The following is a 16,887-nucleotide window of genomic DNA, read 5'->3' on the forward strand; positions in this document are numbered from 1 at the left end:
GAAAGTAAGACTCTGGGGCCATTTCTGCTGAGCCATGTCCCATCCATAGTCCCATACTTATTCATGGAACTATCCTATATATTGTTACATAAAGGCAACATTTTGTAAGAAAATATATCATTAACTTACAGAATACACTGGTTGAAAAAAAGAGTTGGAGAGATTTAATTAGCACAACTGGTAAATAATAGTTTATTTATTTTTACTATAAATTAGTTGTTCAGTCACATAGATAATATTATAGTCTCATATATCTTGGAAATTACGGAATAACAGTTTTCTATTTTTCTGAAAAACATCTGAAATTTGACATTTTATTCTTTCCACTGCTCTTAGCTACTAGGTAAACTGAACATAAAATCTTAATGTGAATAATTTTATTTGACATTTTTATTTGGTATTTGGGAAGTATTATCTCAGTACTTCTTAATTTGCAATACTGATTTTTCTGTAGTGATTTTAGTCTAACTAGATTTAGCTTAACTTCTAAACTAATTATAAATTACTGTTCATTAAATCATTTTAAAAATGTGACATAAGGAAGGAAGAGGCTTTGGAAGTAAAGCAAAAGAAACAGAATTCTTTCTCATTTGACTTCAGCATGTTTTTGTTCATGACAGGAAGCAGTGTCTAAGATGTTTATAAATGCTTTGCATAGAGTCTTCCCTTTCTATAATCCAACTCTGATCTAAGCTGTGTGAGGAAATCCACAGAAGGGACACATACTTTACACAACACAACAGAAAAGATTTGTAAATGCTCTGTAAATGGATTTCACTAGAGTTATATTCTAAAAAGTAAACAAAAAGCTCTGGATGCATTTGACATACACTTTAATTTTTTTACTACATTTCCGAATTCATAACAAGATTGAATATTTTTGTTCTTTAAAATACTTAAATTCACATTTATAAAGTTTTATTCTCTGACTGTAGAAGGAAATCATAAATTAAAAAACCAGCAAATCCTACATTTATATCAAAACATTCAGAAATTAATATATTAGATTTTGATTTTAGTACAATTATCAAGACAAGTCTGTATATTTCACCTGGAATTTTAAATCTGATATGATTTATTGTATTGAAGCAAACTTCGATAATAAATGGTTAGGTTCATTAATTTAAAAAAGGAAAAGAGGGGAGATTGTATATAGATATGGTACCAAGATGATAAAATAGTGAAAAAGAACTATGCTTTCCAAACAAGCAAAAACAAACTCAGGGGCATGGCAGAAACAAAAAACAAAAAAAAAAAAAAAGAAGAAAATTACCAATGAAAATCCAAATGTTTGCTCATCCTGTTACAATAAAGTGAATGATTTTAATTCCCTAATTTAATAGCTAACATTTAAAGTGCTCTTTGCTGACACAGTTACAAGTACATATTACTGCCTGTCATTTCACCACATGGTACATAGGCTAATTTCTCATAATTTACACATTCGTGCTTTTGCAAACTCAGATTAATAATAACAGCCTTGGATGTGTGAAAGCTAAACACAGGAAACACCTGCAGAACAATATTAGTTTCTGTAGAGAAGTGAAACCATTTACCAGAAATTTATTGAAAGAAACTCAGAATGATGTTTTATATTTATTAAAGCATAAAAAAAATTTCTTACCTAAAGCTTTCATACTCCAGACACTTTTATTCCAGAGGGCTGGCTGTGTTCTAATGCATTTACTATTTGATGTAAATTCAACCTCCACAGCATCACTGGTTATTTCATCTCTCAAAATAATGAATATTTCACCAGGATTCTATAGGATGAAAAATATAACTCAATTAGGCATTTGAAAAGTTTTCATTAACCAACCAAATACACTTATTAGTGATAAAGGTCCAACATGTAATTAGTGTAAAGAACTCGTCTGCCAGGCAGGAGACCCGGGTTCGATCTCTTGGTGGGACAGATCCCTCGAAGGAGGAAATGTCAATCCACCTCAGTATTCTTGCCTGGGAAATCCCATAGACAGAGGAGCATGATGGGCTACTGTCCACAGGGTTGCAAATGTAGGACACAACTTAGGGGCTAACTAAGCCACCGCCACCATCGTGTCCACAGTTTCAGCCATATTCATCAATGAAATATGCAAAGGTGAGTTTCACAAGATTTTATCAACTTAATGTCTATTGAATATTTATTTTTCCCCAGCACCATATTTTGCAAATGAATAGACTGAGTTCATAGCTGCTCCCTTTTCCTTTCACTTCATCCCTGTGAGAGGTACTATGTGAAGGTGATGAGCATCATTTCACGGACCTGCAAAGAATGTAATTCAATTGCTAAACAAATTCTTTTTTTCCCCCAAATCCCTTTCCTTTACCTTTCTAGGACTTGGTGTATTTATATATAATAAGAGGATTGAATATGTTTAGCTTTAAGACCTCTTATACTTTAAATACGACTGACTGGTTTAGATGTCTAATACAGGTGACTCTTCAACAACATAACTGTTAGGAGCACCTACTGGCCCTCTGCACAGTGGAAAATCCATATAAGATTGATAGTACACCCTCTGCAACAGCAGTATTCTGATTCAACCAAGTGCAGATCATGTTGTACTGGGGTATTACTACTGAGAAAAATCCATGGATAAGTAGACCCATGCAATTCAAAACCCCTATTGTTCAAGGGTCAAGTGTATTGTTAATCTTACCAATAAGAGATTCTTTTGTTACTCTTTATGATGAATACCAGTGAAGGCTGTTGGGTTGACTAGAGGTTATAAATCTAAAAGTTTCAAGATTTTATTAAGGGGGAAAAGCTAGGGAAGCCCAAACCTATGTATATAATATTCAAATTGCCAACATCTGTTGGATCATAGAAAAAGCAAATAGAATTCTAGAAAAAAAAATATACTTCTGCTTCATTGTCTGTATTAAAAACATTGACTGTGTGGATCACAACAAACTGTGGCGAATTCTTAAAGTGATGGGAATAGCAGACTACCTTTCCCGCTTCCAGAGAAACCTGTATGCAGGTCAAGAAGAAACAGTCAGAACTGGACATGGAATGATGGGTTCAAAATTGAGAAAGGAGTATGTCAAAGCTGTATATTGTTACCCTGCTGATTTAACTTATATGCAGAATACATCATGTGAAATGCTGGACTGGATGAAACAAGCTGGAATCAAGATTTCCATAAGAAATATCAATAATCTCAGATATGCAGATGCTACCACCCTAATGGCAGAAAGCGAAGAGTAACTAAAAAGCCTCTTGATGAAAATAAAAGAGGAGAGTGAAATATCTGGCTTAAAATTCAACATTCAAAAAACTAAGATCATAGCATCTGGTCCCATCACTTCATGGCAGATAGATGGGGAAGAAATGGAAAATGTTACAGATTTTATTTTTTGGGGCTCCAAAATCACTGCAGAGAGTGACTACAGCCATGAAATTAAAAGACGCCTGCTCCTTGGAAGAAAAGCTAAGACAAACCTAGACAGTGTATTAAAAAGCAGAGCCATCACTTTGCTGACAAAGGTCCATATATAGTCAAAGCTATGGTTTTTCCAATAGTCATGTATGGATGTGAGAGTTGGACCATAAAGAAAGCTGAGCACTGAAGAATTGATGTTCATGAACTGTGGTGCTGGATAAGACTCTTGAGAGTCCCTTGGGCTTCAAGGAGATCAAGCCGTCAATCCTAAAGGAAACCAACCTTGAATATTCATTGGAAGGATTGATGTTGAAGTTGAAGTGCCAATACTTTGGCCACCTGATGGGAAGAGCTGACTCACTGGAAAAGACCCTGATGAGGGAAAGATTGAGGACAGGAAGAGAAGGGGATGACAGAGGATGAGATTGTTGGATGGCATCACTGACTCAATGGAAATGAGTTTGAGCAAACTCCAGGAGACAGTGAAGGACAGAGAAGCCTGGTATGATGCAGTCCAGGGGGTTGCAAAGAGTTGGACGTTACTTAGTGACTGAACAACTACAAAGATATAAGGGGTTATTGAAAAACATTTTCGAAAATAAAAACCCTGAGAGAAAACTAAGGCTAAGAAGATTGGATTTAATACAGAGAAAAGGAAAGGATAAACATCTCTTGAGCATCTGTTTTATACTGGGTTTTCCAGGTGGAACAGTGGTAAAGAATCCACCTGTCAATTCAGGAGATGTAACAGACATGGGTTCAGTCCCTGGATCAGGAAGATTCCCTGGAGGAGAAAATGACACCCCACTCCAGTATTCTTGCCTGGCAAATTCCAGGGACCGAGGAGCCTAGTGGGCTACAGTCCCTGAAATCACAAAGAGTTAGACATGACTGAGTGACAAAGGATGCATTTATGTATTTTATACTGGCTAATCACTTTTTATATAAAGCTATTTCCTTTAATCCTAACCAAAACACACATACACACATACCTCAAAAACCAATATGGAAGGCTATCATATTTCTCTTTTAAGACGAGAGTAATGAATACAAAGATTTACATTCTGAAAATCAATCACAGTTATCTAAATTCAAACTCTGTACTAGTGCTTACATGATGCTGTTTTAACCTTCAAAATAACTACAATGAAATATATTTTATGATTATCTCAGATATCACCTTTCAAAGACTTTCTTCAAAGTCAAGCTGAATTTCAGTCTTTCACAAAATAAATAGGAATCACATTTATATGCTCTTATAAAACTGTGTTTACCCAAAAGTCATTAATTTCAAAGTTCTCTTATTTAAATATTATTTCCCTAAGCATAAATCACCCACCAATAAAACTTACATTTTTAATGCTCTGTACCATGGGGTTTTACAAATATGTTGATGCTAAAAAAAAAAATCATTTCTGCTGACACACATCCACCTCTGGCATTTTTCCAGCAGAGTCTAGTGCTCCCAAGTATCTGTCCACAGGATATTCTGAACTAAATTTCTCTCTATCAATTAAACTGCACTTTGAGAAAAGATCCCATGAGTCCATACACTGCTCTGGCTTCACACATCCGACCTATGGGAAATGCTTCTGTTTCTCTGCCTATGTTTCCTCATGCACTACTTCATCTGAGTCTGAGGTCAGTAACTGGAGTTCCTTGGGGTCCTCACACCTGCCACCTCCTCTTCGGAGACCACACTTCCAAGGCAGTTCCTTAGTCCCTCACTTGCTCACATCTGTCTCCTTGCTTTGCAGCTTCAATGACTTCCCATTTTCACTCTGGCTCAAATCCAGCTTCAAAGTTCTTTGGTGTTTTCTTCTATGAGTTCATCTCTTCCTGTAAAACTCTGACCTCTCGCCTTCCAAACTTAGTAAACCCGAACATCCTCTCCTGGTGTTTATTTAGCCGGCAATTCATCCTCATTCATGGGTGCTCACATGCCGTGCTGCGCTAAGTTGCTGTAGTTGTGTCCGACTCTTCGCAACCCTATGGACTGTAGTCTGCCAGGCTCCTCTGTCCATGCAGTGGACATTTCCGCCTCCAGGGGATCTTCCTGACCCAGGGATCGAACCCATGTGTCTTAAATCTCCTGCACTGGCAGCGGGATTCTTTACCACTGGCGCCACCTGGGAAGCCGGGTGCTTCCATGGGCTGCTTCTTATGCACCAGATTCTCTCCCACCTTTCAACCATTTCCAGAGAAAAGGTATAAACAAAAGATAAGCACACTGACCACCCCCAAGGAGGCACTGACACCTCATTTGTAACTGGGATAAGCACCAAGGGCATGTAATCTCTGAAGATGCACAGAACCTGCGCTTGTTTTAATGTTCTGCTATCACACCTTGACATGCTTAATAATTAGAACTGGGGTCTCTACCTTTTCATTTTACACTGGGCCCTGCTAATTAGGAAGCCGCTCCTATTTGCACATAATGTTGGCATGCTCGGGAGTTCCTACTCTCCCTCCATCTCCTCACACTTATCCTCTTCACCAAGGTACAATTCAGGTTTCACATACAACTTCCAAAGGGACCATACAATATTTCACATGTGTACTCCTCTTTTGAACCTTTCTAAGTCATGCCCTCTGGTCTTAATAAGTTTTTAATGTCTGTGTTGAGGCTTCCCAGGCAGATTTTAAACACTCTGAAGGTATTTTTATTTTTTATATAATTTTGGCATCTTGTAAAAATTAGGTACATAAGAGGTACTCTGGGGAACTCCCTGGTGGTTCCAGGTTAAGATTTCACCTTCCAATGCAGGGGGTGTGGGTTGGGGAGTTAGGATCCCACGTGACTCTCAGCCAAAAAACAAAAACACAAGCAATACTGTAACAAATTTAATAAAGACTTTAAAAATGGTCCAAATAAAAAAGAATCTTTAAAAAAATTGAAAAGAGGCAATCTATATGTATTTTTAAACTGAGATGGAATATGCCTATAAAAATATGACTGTTTTTTTTTTTTTACATTGAGTAAGCATTATTCCTTATCCCCGTTCAGGACTCACAGCTTCATCTGCTTCTTGAATCTCCATGCTGAAAGGGGGCTGCTGAGGAGGGAAGGCCTGCACTCGTCCAGCCCTGTTCTTAATTATTATGAAAGTGAAAAGAGTGAAAGTGTTAGTTGCTCAGTCGTGTCTAACTTTTTGCAGCCTCAGGGACTGTAGCTCACCAGGCTCCTCTGTCCATGGAATTCTCCAGGCAAGAATACTGGAGCAGGTTGACATTCCCTTCTCCAGGGGATCTTTCAGACCCAGGGACTGAACCTAAGGCTCCTGCATTGCAGGCAGATTCTTAATTGTCTGAGTCATTGGGGAAGCCTTAATTATTATGGACATCTTAATTAAAGCTACAATTATATGGACACATTTAATTTAATGGAGGAAATATTAGGACACTCAAATGGTCATAAATTCAGTTTTATCAGAAGATGCTATTTTGCTGTCAATCTAACTTCTTTGTTTATCCCTTATCTGGCTCTGATCATTACAACTGAGAAAGAGTTATAATAATAATCACTAACAAACTCTCTAGATTTGCTGCATTGTAAACAAACCTTGAGACCTCACCAAAAGGGCTGGAACTTTGTCTACAGTACAACACATTGGTAGTGGAGTTTCTAGACTGTGAAGGTGGGTGCCCTGCTAGACTTTAATGAATCATTAAGCACAGGTAACAAAGGATTTTGATCCTCGTGGATCAAATCAGCTTACTTTGACTTGTGCACCCAGACCAATGGCTCTTTTCATATATTCATAATAATAGGAACTAGCTCTACAGGCACAGCTGCACGGGCATGGGCCTTATTAAGCCAGCACCGTGGAAGTCCCTGAAGCTGGCCCTGACCTGACCTGAGACGGCAGAGCAAGGAGTAGGTTATGGCAATGGTTCCAAATTTGGCTGCTAATTCTCACCTTGGAGAATCACCTGGGAAGCTTTTAAAACTCCCAATGTCCAGGCCAAAACTCAGACTATTTACATCTGAATCTCTAACAGTAGGATTCAGACATTTTTGCTTTGTGAAACCTCCCCTAGTCATCCCTGTATGCTGCTTAATTTGAGAAACACTTGGTTAAAGGGATAAAACACCTTTTTGTCATTGTAAAACCTTACCACTGAAGGGGTAATGTTTCACAACATAGACATTTTAGGCAGTGACACACACAATAATCTTTTGCTGCTTTTACTGTTATGTTTCAATTAAATTATAGGACCTGACTTTAAGTTAACATTGGTTATCAAGATCTAATGCGTGATTTGATGTCAAAAATAAGTGGGCAGTGCTGTTAGTTTCTGTGTATTTTTTTAAACTGTATTCAGTGCTAAGGAGTGAACAGGAAGGAGCTAATCTCAGAGGTTTTTGTAGCTCCCCCATAGGCCCTGTTAAGAGTCACACACCTTCATATATTTTCAGAGTTTCTCTAGATTCACTGGTTATACAATCTGTGATCTGAACAGATTTGGGTTTAGAGACTCATATTATGGTTGCAGACACAGACTTATACATCAGTGAAGGTCAAATAAATTGAAGATCTTTACCAGGGGATGTGCCATATTCTAGGACTCAGAAAAACAAGTCAATGAAATTAATATAGCTATAATTGCTGATAAAGCCCATTAAAAGGCTTTTTTGTGGTGATACTATAACTTTAAGAATTAAATTTGCTCAAAAATCAACAAGTAACCAGTCTTATCCAAACAGTAGCTATGGAAGAATAACATAAACATAAAGAAATATATATATATATATATATGAAAGGAAGTAAGAGGTTTGGGGTGGAGGAAAGCTGAGATTGCAGCAGATTCTACCAAAAGGAAGGGAAAATGCCATATTGAAGTCCTGCCTACACAGATAAGACAAGATAAAAATAAGCTCATCTTAGCTGCTCTTTGGAGAAGGCAATGGCAACCCACTCCAGTACTCTTGCCTGGAAAATCCCATGGACGGAGGAGCCTGGTAGGGTGCAGTCCATGGGGTCGCTAAGTCAGGCACGACTAAGTGAGTTCACTTTCACTTTTCACTTTCATGCATTGGAGAAGGCAATGGCAACCCACTCCAGTATTCTTGCCTGGAGAATCCCAGGGACAGAGGAGCCTAGTGGGCTGCTGTCTATGGGGTCACACAGAGTTGGACATGACTGAAGTGACTTAGCAGCAGCAGTAGCTGCTCTTAGCTGGATGGAAGAAGTGATAGAGAGGCCATTACTGACCCATGATTGGGGCTCTTGGAGAGGCAGGAGGCATTTAGAGCAAACCACAGTATTTCTGAAAGGGCCATTGAGGAAAACACTCAAAGGATCCCTCTTAAAGCTTCAGGTCAAATCCATTAAAAAATTATCCAGTGACTGGATCACTGCTTAGAGATGATGCCTCTCTAACAAGAAGGGCTTCCCAGGTACTGCGAGTGGTAAAGAACCCTCCTGCCAATGCAGGAGATGTAAGAGAAGTGGGTTTGATCCGTGGACTGGGAAGATCCCTTTCCCACTCCAGTATTCTTGTCTGGAGAATTCCATGGATAGAGGAGCCTGGTGGGCTCCTAATCCACGGAGTGGCAAAGAGACGGACACAACTGAAGCAACTTAGCACAGCATAGCACAGCTCTAACAAGTGATCACAGAACTGCCTGGACTGCAGATAAGCCTCTGAAGAAGAGCACTGCCTCCTTGATGCCATTCCTAGGGTGATTTGAAGGTGACATATTACTGAGAGGCATGAATGTATTTTCTATCCACTGGCACAGGATTTAACCTTGACACTACTGACATTTTGGGACCAGAGAAGTCACTGCTGTGGGGAACACCCTGTGCACTATGGGATTTTTAGTAGCATCCCTGGCTTCTGCTCAGCAGATGCCAGGAGCAACCCCTGGTTATGATAAACATGTCTGTAGACTTTGCCAAATATCTCCTTGGGAGAGACAGCCAAATCACTCTCAGATGAGAATCATTGTTCTGAGGGAATTTTCCTGAGAAATTAATGAAATTAGGACTTTGGGGTAAATACACAGCAAAGGGAAAAGAAGCTAGCAAATAACAGACCAGGTTCAGTTCTGGTTTAGATGTTATTTCAATGGGAGAATGCCTCCCAAGTGGATAATTCATCAGAAACAAAATTGGATAAGATTACTTTGAACAATGGACTTGTTTGGAAGACTTAGAACTCACTGATTTCATATCTCTCATGATACATTACCCCATACAAGACAAAATCAAGAGGAATATGTGAGAAAAGAAAGTATCTTGGCCCATAAAAAACAACAAAAAGCTTAACAAACGCTAAAACAGAACAAAGATTGCTAATCCTAGAAAAGGGAAAAGAAGAGGCCGAATTAAGCAGATTTAAACTGTTAAGACCCATTTAGGTGTTTCTTAAAAAGACAGAGAATAATTTACATAAATAGAACACTGGAGGCACATCTTCACTAGTGCACACACACACAAAAAAAAACTGTCAGAAGAAAAAAAAATGTTTTTCTGCTGTTTTTAAAGTGGCACAAATTTCAAGGTCCAGGAAAGGAACAATGCTGGCAAAGATGACTAGGCAGAAGGAATCAAAAGGGCCAGGCTCCTGGGGTCAAAAGCCACAGCAGGTGAGCCTGCAGCCTCAGTTATGCCAATAAACGCCACTTCTCCAGAGCAGAGGAGGGCTCAGGGAGAGCACTTGGCTAGCAGCAGGCCTACAGACTCAAGCCATTCTGCAGCAAGAGACAGCAGGAGAGACTTAAACTAATTCCCTGTTCATCAGACAGAATGAAGATGACACCAATAGACTGAATCAGTTAGCTCAACAATGGCATGCCAGAAACTTTAAAGTGTAAGGGAAAATTCATAGAATTTGAAGAAACTGGGAGCAGAAGAGGCACATCTCAAATATGACCTGGTGACTGGCAATGACAGTCTTGTAAATTTCTAGATTTTGTACAATGGCAGAGAAGTCTCAAATATCATTTCTGGAGATAGGAAGCTATACATTTAAATGGATTCCATTTACCCAGTAACTTGAAGACCTCTCAGAAACGAGTAAGTTCAAAGGTTGTGCTTTCAGACAACTGGTATAGACTGAATGCTATCCTGGGCTTCCCAAGTGCTGCTAATGGTAAAAGAACCCACCCCCCAGTGCAGAAGACAAGAGATGCAAGTGCCTGGTAAATCTGAAACATGGCTTTCACTCATCTTTCTTGTGGTGCATGAAAACTGGGACACGAATTTAGACTATACTAAGATCTAGGTTCTAAGAATACAAGATTTTGACTTGGATGACTATTTTTGGTCTATGGATCAGTCTGTTTCAAATTTTTAGTGTGTACATGCTAAGTTGTTTCAGTCATGGCCAACTTTTTGCGACCCTATGGACTGTAGCACTCCAGGCTTCTCTATCCACGGGATTCTCCAAGCAAAGATACTGGAGTGGGTTGTTGGACACTCCTCCAGGGGATCTTTCTGACTCAGGGGTTGAACCCGTGTCTCTTATATCTCCTGAACTGCCACTTGGGAAGCTGGCTGGTGCTAAAATAGACTTATATGATCTTTCAACTCTTAGGATTGTTTAAAAAGTGGGGCTCCCAAGAAAGATTTGGAATTGAAATAATTTAATTCAGGCCCTTCAAAGATTCTGATAGAATTATATCCATGTCAATAAATAAAAGACAGTCAACAATTCTGCTATGGAAAGAACCCTGGTCCTCCCCAGCCACCTGAGTGCGTGATTTCTGCCTAGAGGGCAGTGGGATTTAATTTTGGGATTTTGATGTTTCTGCAATTTAATAATGGAAAGGCTTTATATTGTTCAAATTTTACTGTTGCAGATATTTTTAAAAGCAGCTAGTTAGACTCATTGCATAATTCTTGGTGAGCAATTTTTAGTTCCAGAGGGTTTTTTTTTGCTTTGACTTTACCTACTTGAGAACAGTCCTCATTTCCCTTTTACAGTCTCTTTTACTAATTCCTGTCTCTTCCGTTATTTCTCACTCAGTCGGAGCCGCTGGTTCTGACTGTTTGGCCTGGTCTTCGTTCCTCAAGTAGGCTGTAATATTTCTTTGCCTGATTCCTCTGTCTTGGTTCCCTCCAACCTGTACAGTTCCGGGTCCTGGGGTCTCTGAGGGAGTGCCAAAGAAGTTTTTGTTCCTCTGGCACTGATAACATAGTAACTTAAATTGGTGATTCTCCTGCTTGTGCATGGGGTCTGGAGATGAGGGAAATAAGCTTTTCAAAATTGCATAGAACATTCTGCTTCTGCCAGGGCTGCTAGTACCATCAGGATCAGAGGATTCTCTCCCCAAATATGTCTCCCACTAAGCAGACAAGTGAGTTTCCCTGATAGCTCAGCTGGAAAAGAATCTGCCTGCAGTGGAGGAGACCCTGGTTCAATTCCTGGGTTGGGAAGGTCCCCTGAAGAAGGGGTAGGCTACCCACTCCAGTATTCTTGGGCTTCCCTGGTGGCTCAGATGGTAAAGAATCTGTCTCCTGCATTGCGGGAGACATGGGTTGATCCCTGGCTTGGGAAGATCCCCTGGAGAAGGGCATGGCAACCCACTCCAGTATTCTTGCCTGGAGAATCCCCATAGACAAAGGAACCTGGTGGGCTACAGTCCATGGAGTTACAAAGAACTGGACATGACTGAGCGACTAAGCACAGTACAGCAAGCAGACAAGTGCAGCTCCTATCACCTAAATACTGGCTTCTACCTGAAGGACCCTCTCATGCAACTCTCAAGCTTCTCCTGTATCTTTGGCTCTTTCTGCTCAAGTACACTGCAGATGTTGAGGGCCAGCATCTTTTTAGTTTCTGGAGATTACATAGCCCAAATTTTGGTCAAGCTCTAGCATGGCTTATTTTAATGGTTCAGTTCAGCAAAGACTTAGGAAGAAGAAATGTCACCAACATGTATCCATATAACCCCTCCTGAGAAATCTACTTGCTCTAACATTATATTTTTATTCTCAAACCAGTTCTTCTAGCTCTTATGATATTTCCACTTCATAATGTAGGCCTTTGACACATGTTTTATAATTGAAGATAGGTGGTCCTAAAAAATAAGTATTTTCAAATTCTATTCAAGAACATATTTCCTTTCATGAAAGTAAAATCCTTGATCTGGTTAATATGAATCCAACTTTGCTTTGAACAGTTTGATATACACACACACATATGCAGCAATTGTAAATTTGTTTGCAACACATCAAGTAACATCTAATAACATGGTGCTTTCATGTATGTTTCAATATTCTATTACTCAACAAATACATAACTGCCAGACATTGTTCTGCCATTCTGAGGACACAGCCAAGAACAGAGCAAACAAAAACACCTCTATATTGGAGCTTCTAGTGTTAGTTACATTCTAGTGAAATGCAGTATCCATTAGAACAATAACAAGGTGTCTTTACTGACCTCACATGGAATCTCAGCAGGAAGCACCACTGCCTGTGGTATGGTGCTCCCTGAGGCTTCTGATAATTCTTCAACTTCCTTTCTCTCACTGATTTGCCTAGAATGTTCCTTTCTTAGGTCTGGTGGAATAATGATCTCCAGGTAGTCTGCAGAACCTAAAGGAAAGTTCATCAATATGGATTATAATACAGCTAAGGCCATATTAAGTTCCTCCATTGTTATGAAAACTAATTGCTGAACAGTTGATTTAATTAATATATGGGACAACCAAACTGAGTTTAAGATAGTCAAAATAATTGAACCAATGTTAATAATTAAAATGATGCCTCATAATTTAACTAGTATTATAACCTTAGCTATTAAACTAAATCAAATACATATTTTCATCTACTAGGTAAATATTACCCCCCCAAAAAATTCCAAATACCACTTTATATTAAAACAGTAAATCTGAAAAACATGAAATTATTTCCTTTCAATGACTGTAAATAAGAAAATTTATTCATTTAAAATCAGAACAATTTAACTCAGAACAATTATTTACCCTTTATGTATATTTCCAATTTTTAAAAACAATAGGCATAACTAGGAGACAATCACTAAACAAAGTAATATTTCTATGAAACGCTAGTTTAATAGTGAAATATTAGTGTTCATCAAAATGCTAATGTGTCCTGTGAAAAAAGTGTCTTCAATTAAATGATATGGGTTTCTTTATGGTATTACTATTAAGAACACTAAAATATGCTAATGTGAATTTTGAATATAAGAAGGAGAAAAGTATTTGTTTAAAAATGTAACATAATTCAGCATTTGGTCTCAATCATTATAAAAACTTTATTGAAGAAAAGAAGAGCTGTGTGAAGAGATGGACAATATTTCTATTGTCCAAAGTCCAAAGCATTTCCTTAGGGCACAGAACCAATATGACTGACACCAAGGCTCTCACAACGGACACTCATAACTGTTGTCTGTCTTTGGCTAACCACAAAAGTACCCCTCAAATCCCCGAAGAAGGGTACTGGAGAAAAGGAAAACAGCTCCTGACAGCTAGAAATTGTCCTGATACCTTGTGAAGGCCTTGGTGTTGCTAGGCAGTGGCCTCCTGTCCTGTTGAACACCAACAATCTCACAGAAAATCACCATCACTAGACCACGCTGCCACCATGATGGATCCAGTCAGAGATCAGGCTACTTTGTAATCATGTCTGAATCCAGGCAAAAACATGAACATTAGCCAAACCACAAAAGGAACCAAATATCCTGAATCCTGGCTCCTGTGAGTGGCTTTGCTTCTTTACCAAGTCTAGCCTCAGCCTCCTTTCATTTTTACCTTCCAGGTAGGGTAACCAACTCCTCCCAGTTTGCTTGGGATTTGGGGGAGGTTGTGTGCTGAAAATGCTGTGCCCCAGAAACCCCTCAGTTGCTGGGAGAGCTGGTTACCCAGCTTCTCAGTAAGAGTCATTAATAACACAAATCATAAAATTACACCTGCTTTTTTAACAGCAAGCAAACAATATCAAAGCCCTGCTTCCATGAACCCTTCCTCAAATCACAATACAACCCTAAATCCTACAGTAAGTCTTTCCTTAATACAATGTTACTGAGATGCCCCATGGTTCGCCATGGTAGCCTCCACTTCATTGCTACTAGACAAAAAAAAATAATAATAATAATAGTTCAAATACAGGTATGTTCCAAGATCCTCTGGCAAAAGGAAATTGACAGCATGACAAGGAAGAAGAGTCAAAGTCAAAGGCATGAAGATCTATATATAGATGAAGGTGGCTAGAATTTTGGTGTCATTGCATCTCAAAAGTGAAGTCACCATTCCTATCAGAGAAGCAGGGTAAAAAAGAGATGTCCTCTGGAGAGAAGCTGTCCACATGCTATACCTGAGGAGTGTTGTTTTTTTTTTTCTGTCTTATGAAAGTTACAGAATAAAAGTACAAAAGCATCTGGGATTTCCAGATTCTCCCAGTACCAGTCTTGCTTGAAATGGCATGAAAAACAGCCTTTATTTCTCTAACAATTTAAGGCACTTCCATAAGCAGTCTCATTCTCTTTTTCTCTCTCACATTCTTTCATACAGACCCCAAAACAGTGAAAGGTTGTATAGAACTGGCTCGATCGCTTTGTGAACTGATGAAAGAACAAGAGAACTGATTTTATTTAATGCCTCTTAAGAGGTATATGCTGTTTCACTGTAGCAGTATCTAGGATGTTTTCTGCTAATTCATCTGTGGAATTAGGTTAGGAAGAGCTATTTTCTTTACTCTGAGGACATAATCATAGATGTGCAAAGTATTTATCTCTATGAATGCTCACAGAATATCTGTTTATAATGCAGAAAATTAGGAGCAGTCTAAGCAATAATAGACCAGATAAAAATATCTAATGTGATAAAAGATATTGTCACTAATTAAAATTCTATCAAAGAACATTTAACAGTAAAGAACAAGTTTATGACATAAGTGAAAAAATTGAAGTTACAAAATTGTCAATTTTGTAGGTTCCCATTTTAGTAAAATAAGTATAGGACTTCCCGTTTCGGGTTCCATATTTAAGGAGCTTTGGACGTCACCACTCCATCCTAACAAACAAAAAGCTCAACAGACTAAAAATTCAACAACTCTTCTTTGATTAACTTTTGGTTTGATTATGTTTGGCTGTGCTGGGTATTCATTGCAGCACCGGCTTTTCTCCAGTTGTGCAAGTGGGGGCTACTCTAGTTGTGGTACACGGGCTTCTCATGGCCGTGGCTTCTGAAGTGCAACTGACAAATTGCTGGACTCTCAACAGAGGAAAGGCTGAGAGTTAAAATCTCCAGGAGGGTTCGGCTAAAAGGTAGGAGACACATTATTTTGAGATTTAGCTCTAGGAGCTTGACCAGATTCCCAAAGCAAATATTGAGGAACAGTATTTCTAAGGAAATAGAAACAACCTTAGATACTCCAGAGCACTCTAGTCTTCTTAACAAGGCCTGCCCTCAGGAAAAACTAGTTAATCAGAGCCTAACTATTAAGGCCAGCAAGTTTGGAAAACTCAGCAGTGGCCACAGGACTGGAAAAGGTCAGACTTCATTCCAATCCCAAAGAAAGGCAATGCCAAAGAATGCTCAAACTACAACACAATTGCACTCATTTCACATGCTAGTAAAGTCATGCTCAAAATTCTCCAAGCCAGGCTTTAGCAATATGTGAACTGTGAACTTCCAGATGTTCAAGCAGGTTTTAGAAAAGGCAGAGGCACCAGAGATCAAATTGCCAACATCCGCTGGATCATGGAGAAAGCTAGAGAGTTCCAGAAAAACATCTATTTCTGCTTCACTGACTATGCCAAAGCCTTTGACTGTGTGGATCACAATAAACTGTGGAACATTCTGAAAGAGATGGGAATACCAGACCACCTGACCTGTCTCTTGAGAAACTTGTATGCAGGTCAGGAAGCAACAGTTAGAACTGGACATGGAACAACAGACTGCTTCCAAATAGGAAAAGAAGTACGTCAAGGTTGTATATTGTCACCCTGCTTATTTAACTTATATGCAAAGTACATCATGAGGAACGCTGGGCTGGAAGAAGCACAAGCTGGAATCAAGATTGCCGGGAGAAATATCAATAATCTCAAATATGCAGATGACACCACCCTTATGGCAGAAAGCGAAGAGGAACTCAAAAGCCTCTTGATGAAAGTGAAAGAGGAGAGTGAAAAAGTTGGCTTGAAGCTCAACATTCAGAAAACAAAGATCATGGCATCTGGTCCCATCACTTCATGGGAAATAGATGGGGAAACATTGGAAACAGTGTCAGACTTTATTTTTTGGGGCTCCAAAATCACTGCAGATGCTGATTGCAGCCATGAAAATAAAAGACGCTTACTCCTTGAAAGGAAAGTAATGACCAACCTAGATAGTATATTAAAAAGCAGACACATTACTTTGCCAACCAAGGTCTGTCTAGTGAAGGGTATGGTTTTTCCCGTGGTCATGTATGGATGTGAGAGTTGGTCTGTGAAGAAAGCTGATCGCTGAAGAATTGATGCTTTTGAACTGTGATGTTGGAGAAGACTCTTGAGAGTCCCTTGGACTGCAAGGAGATCC

At 39.0% G+C, this 16,887-nt stretch overlaps 1 protein-coding gene across 9 annotated transcripts in view; it reads right to left on the reverse strand.

Moving 5' to 3' along the window:
* Nucleotides 1-16,887, reverse strand: part of BANK1 (B cell scaffold protein with ankyrin repeats 1) — a 360,244-nt gene that overhangs the window by 227,212 nt on the left and 116,145 nt on the right. For all 9 annotated transcript variants that reach the window (XM_088836208.1, XM_088836207.1, XM_088836203.1 and 6 more), the window contains 2 exons: nt 12,786-12,940; nt 1,625-1,763 (listed from right to left, as the gene is read on the reverse strand). In XM_088836208.1, the coding sequence (XP_088692334.1) occupies nt 1,625-1,763; nt 12,786-12,940 (294 nt within the window). The remainder of the gene's footprint in view (nt 1-1,624; nt 1,764-12,785; nt 12,941-16,887) is intronic.

Source organism: Moschus berezovskii, chromosome 5 (genome assembly GCF_049115385.1).
Source record: "Moschus berezovskii isolate FMDL1 chromosome 5, NW_MosBer_1.0, whole genome shotgun sequence".
NCBI lineage: Eukaryota > Metazoa > Chordata > Mammalia > Artiodactyla > Moschidae > Moschus > Moschus berezovskii.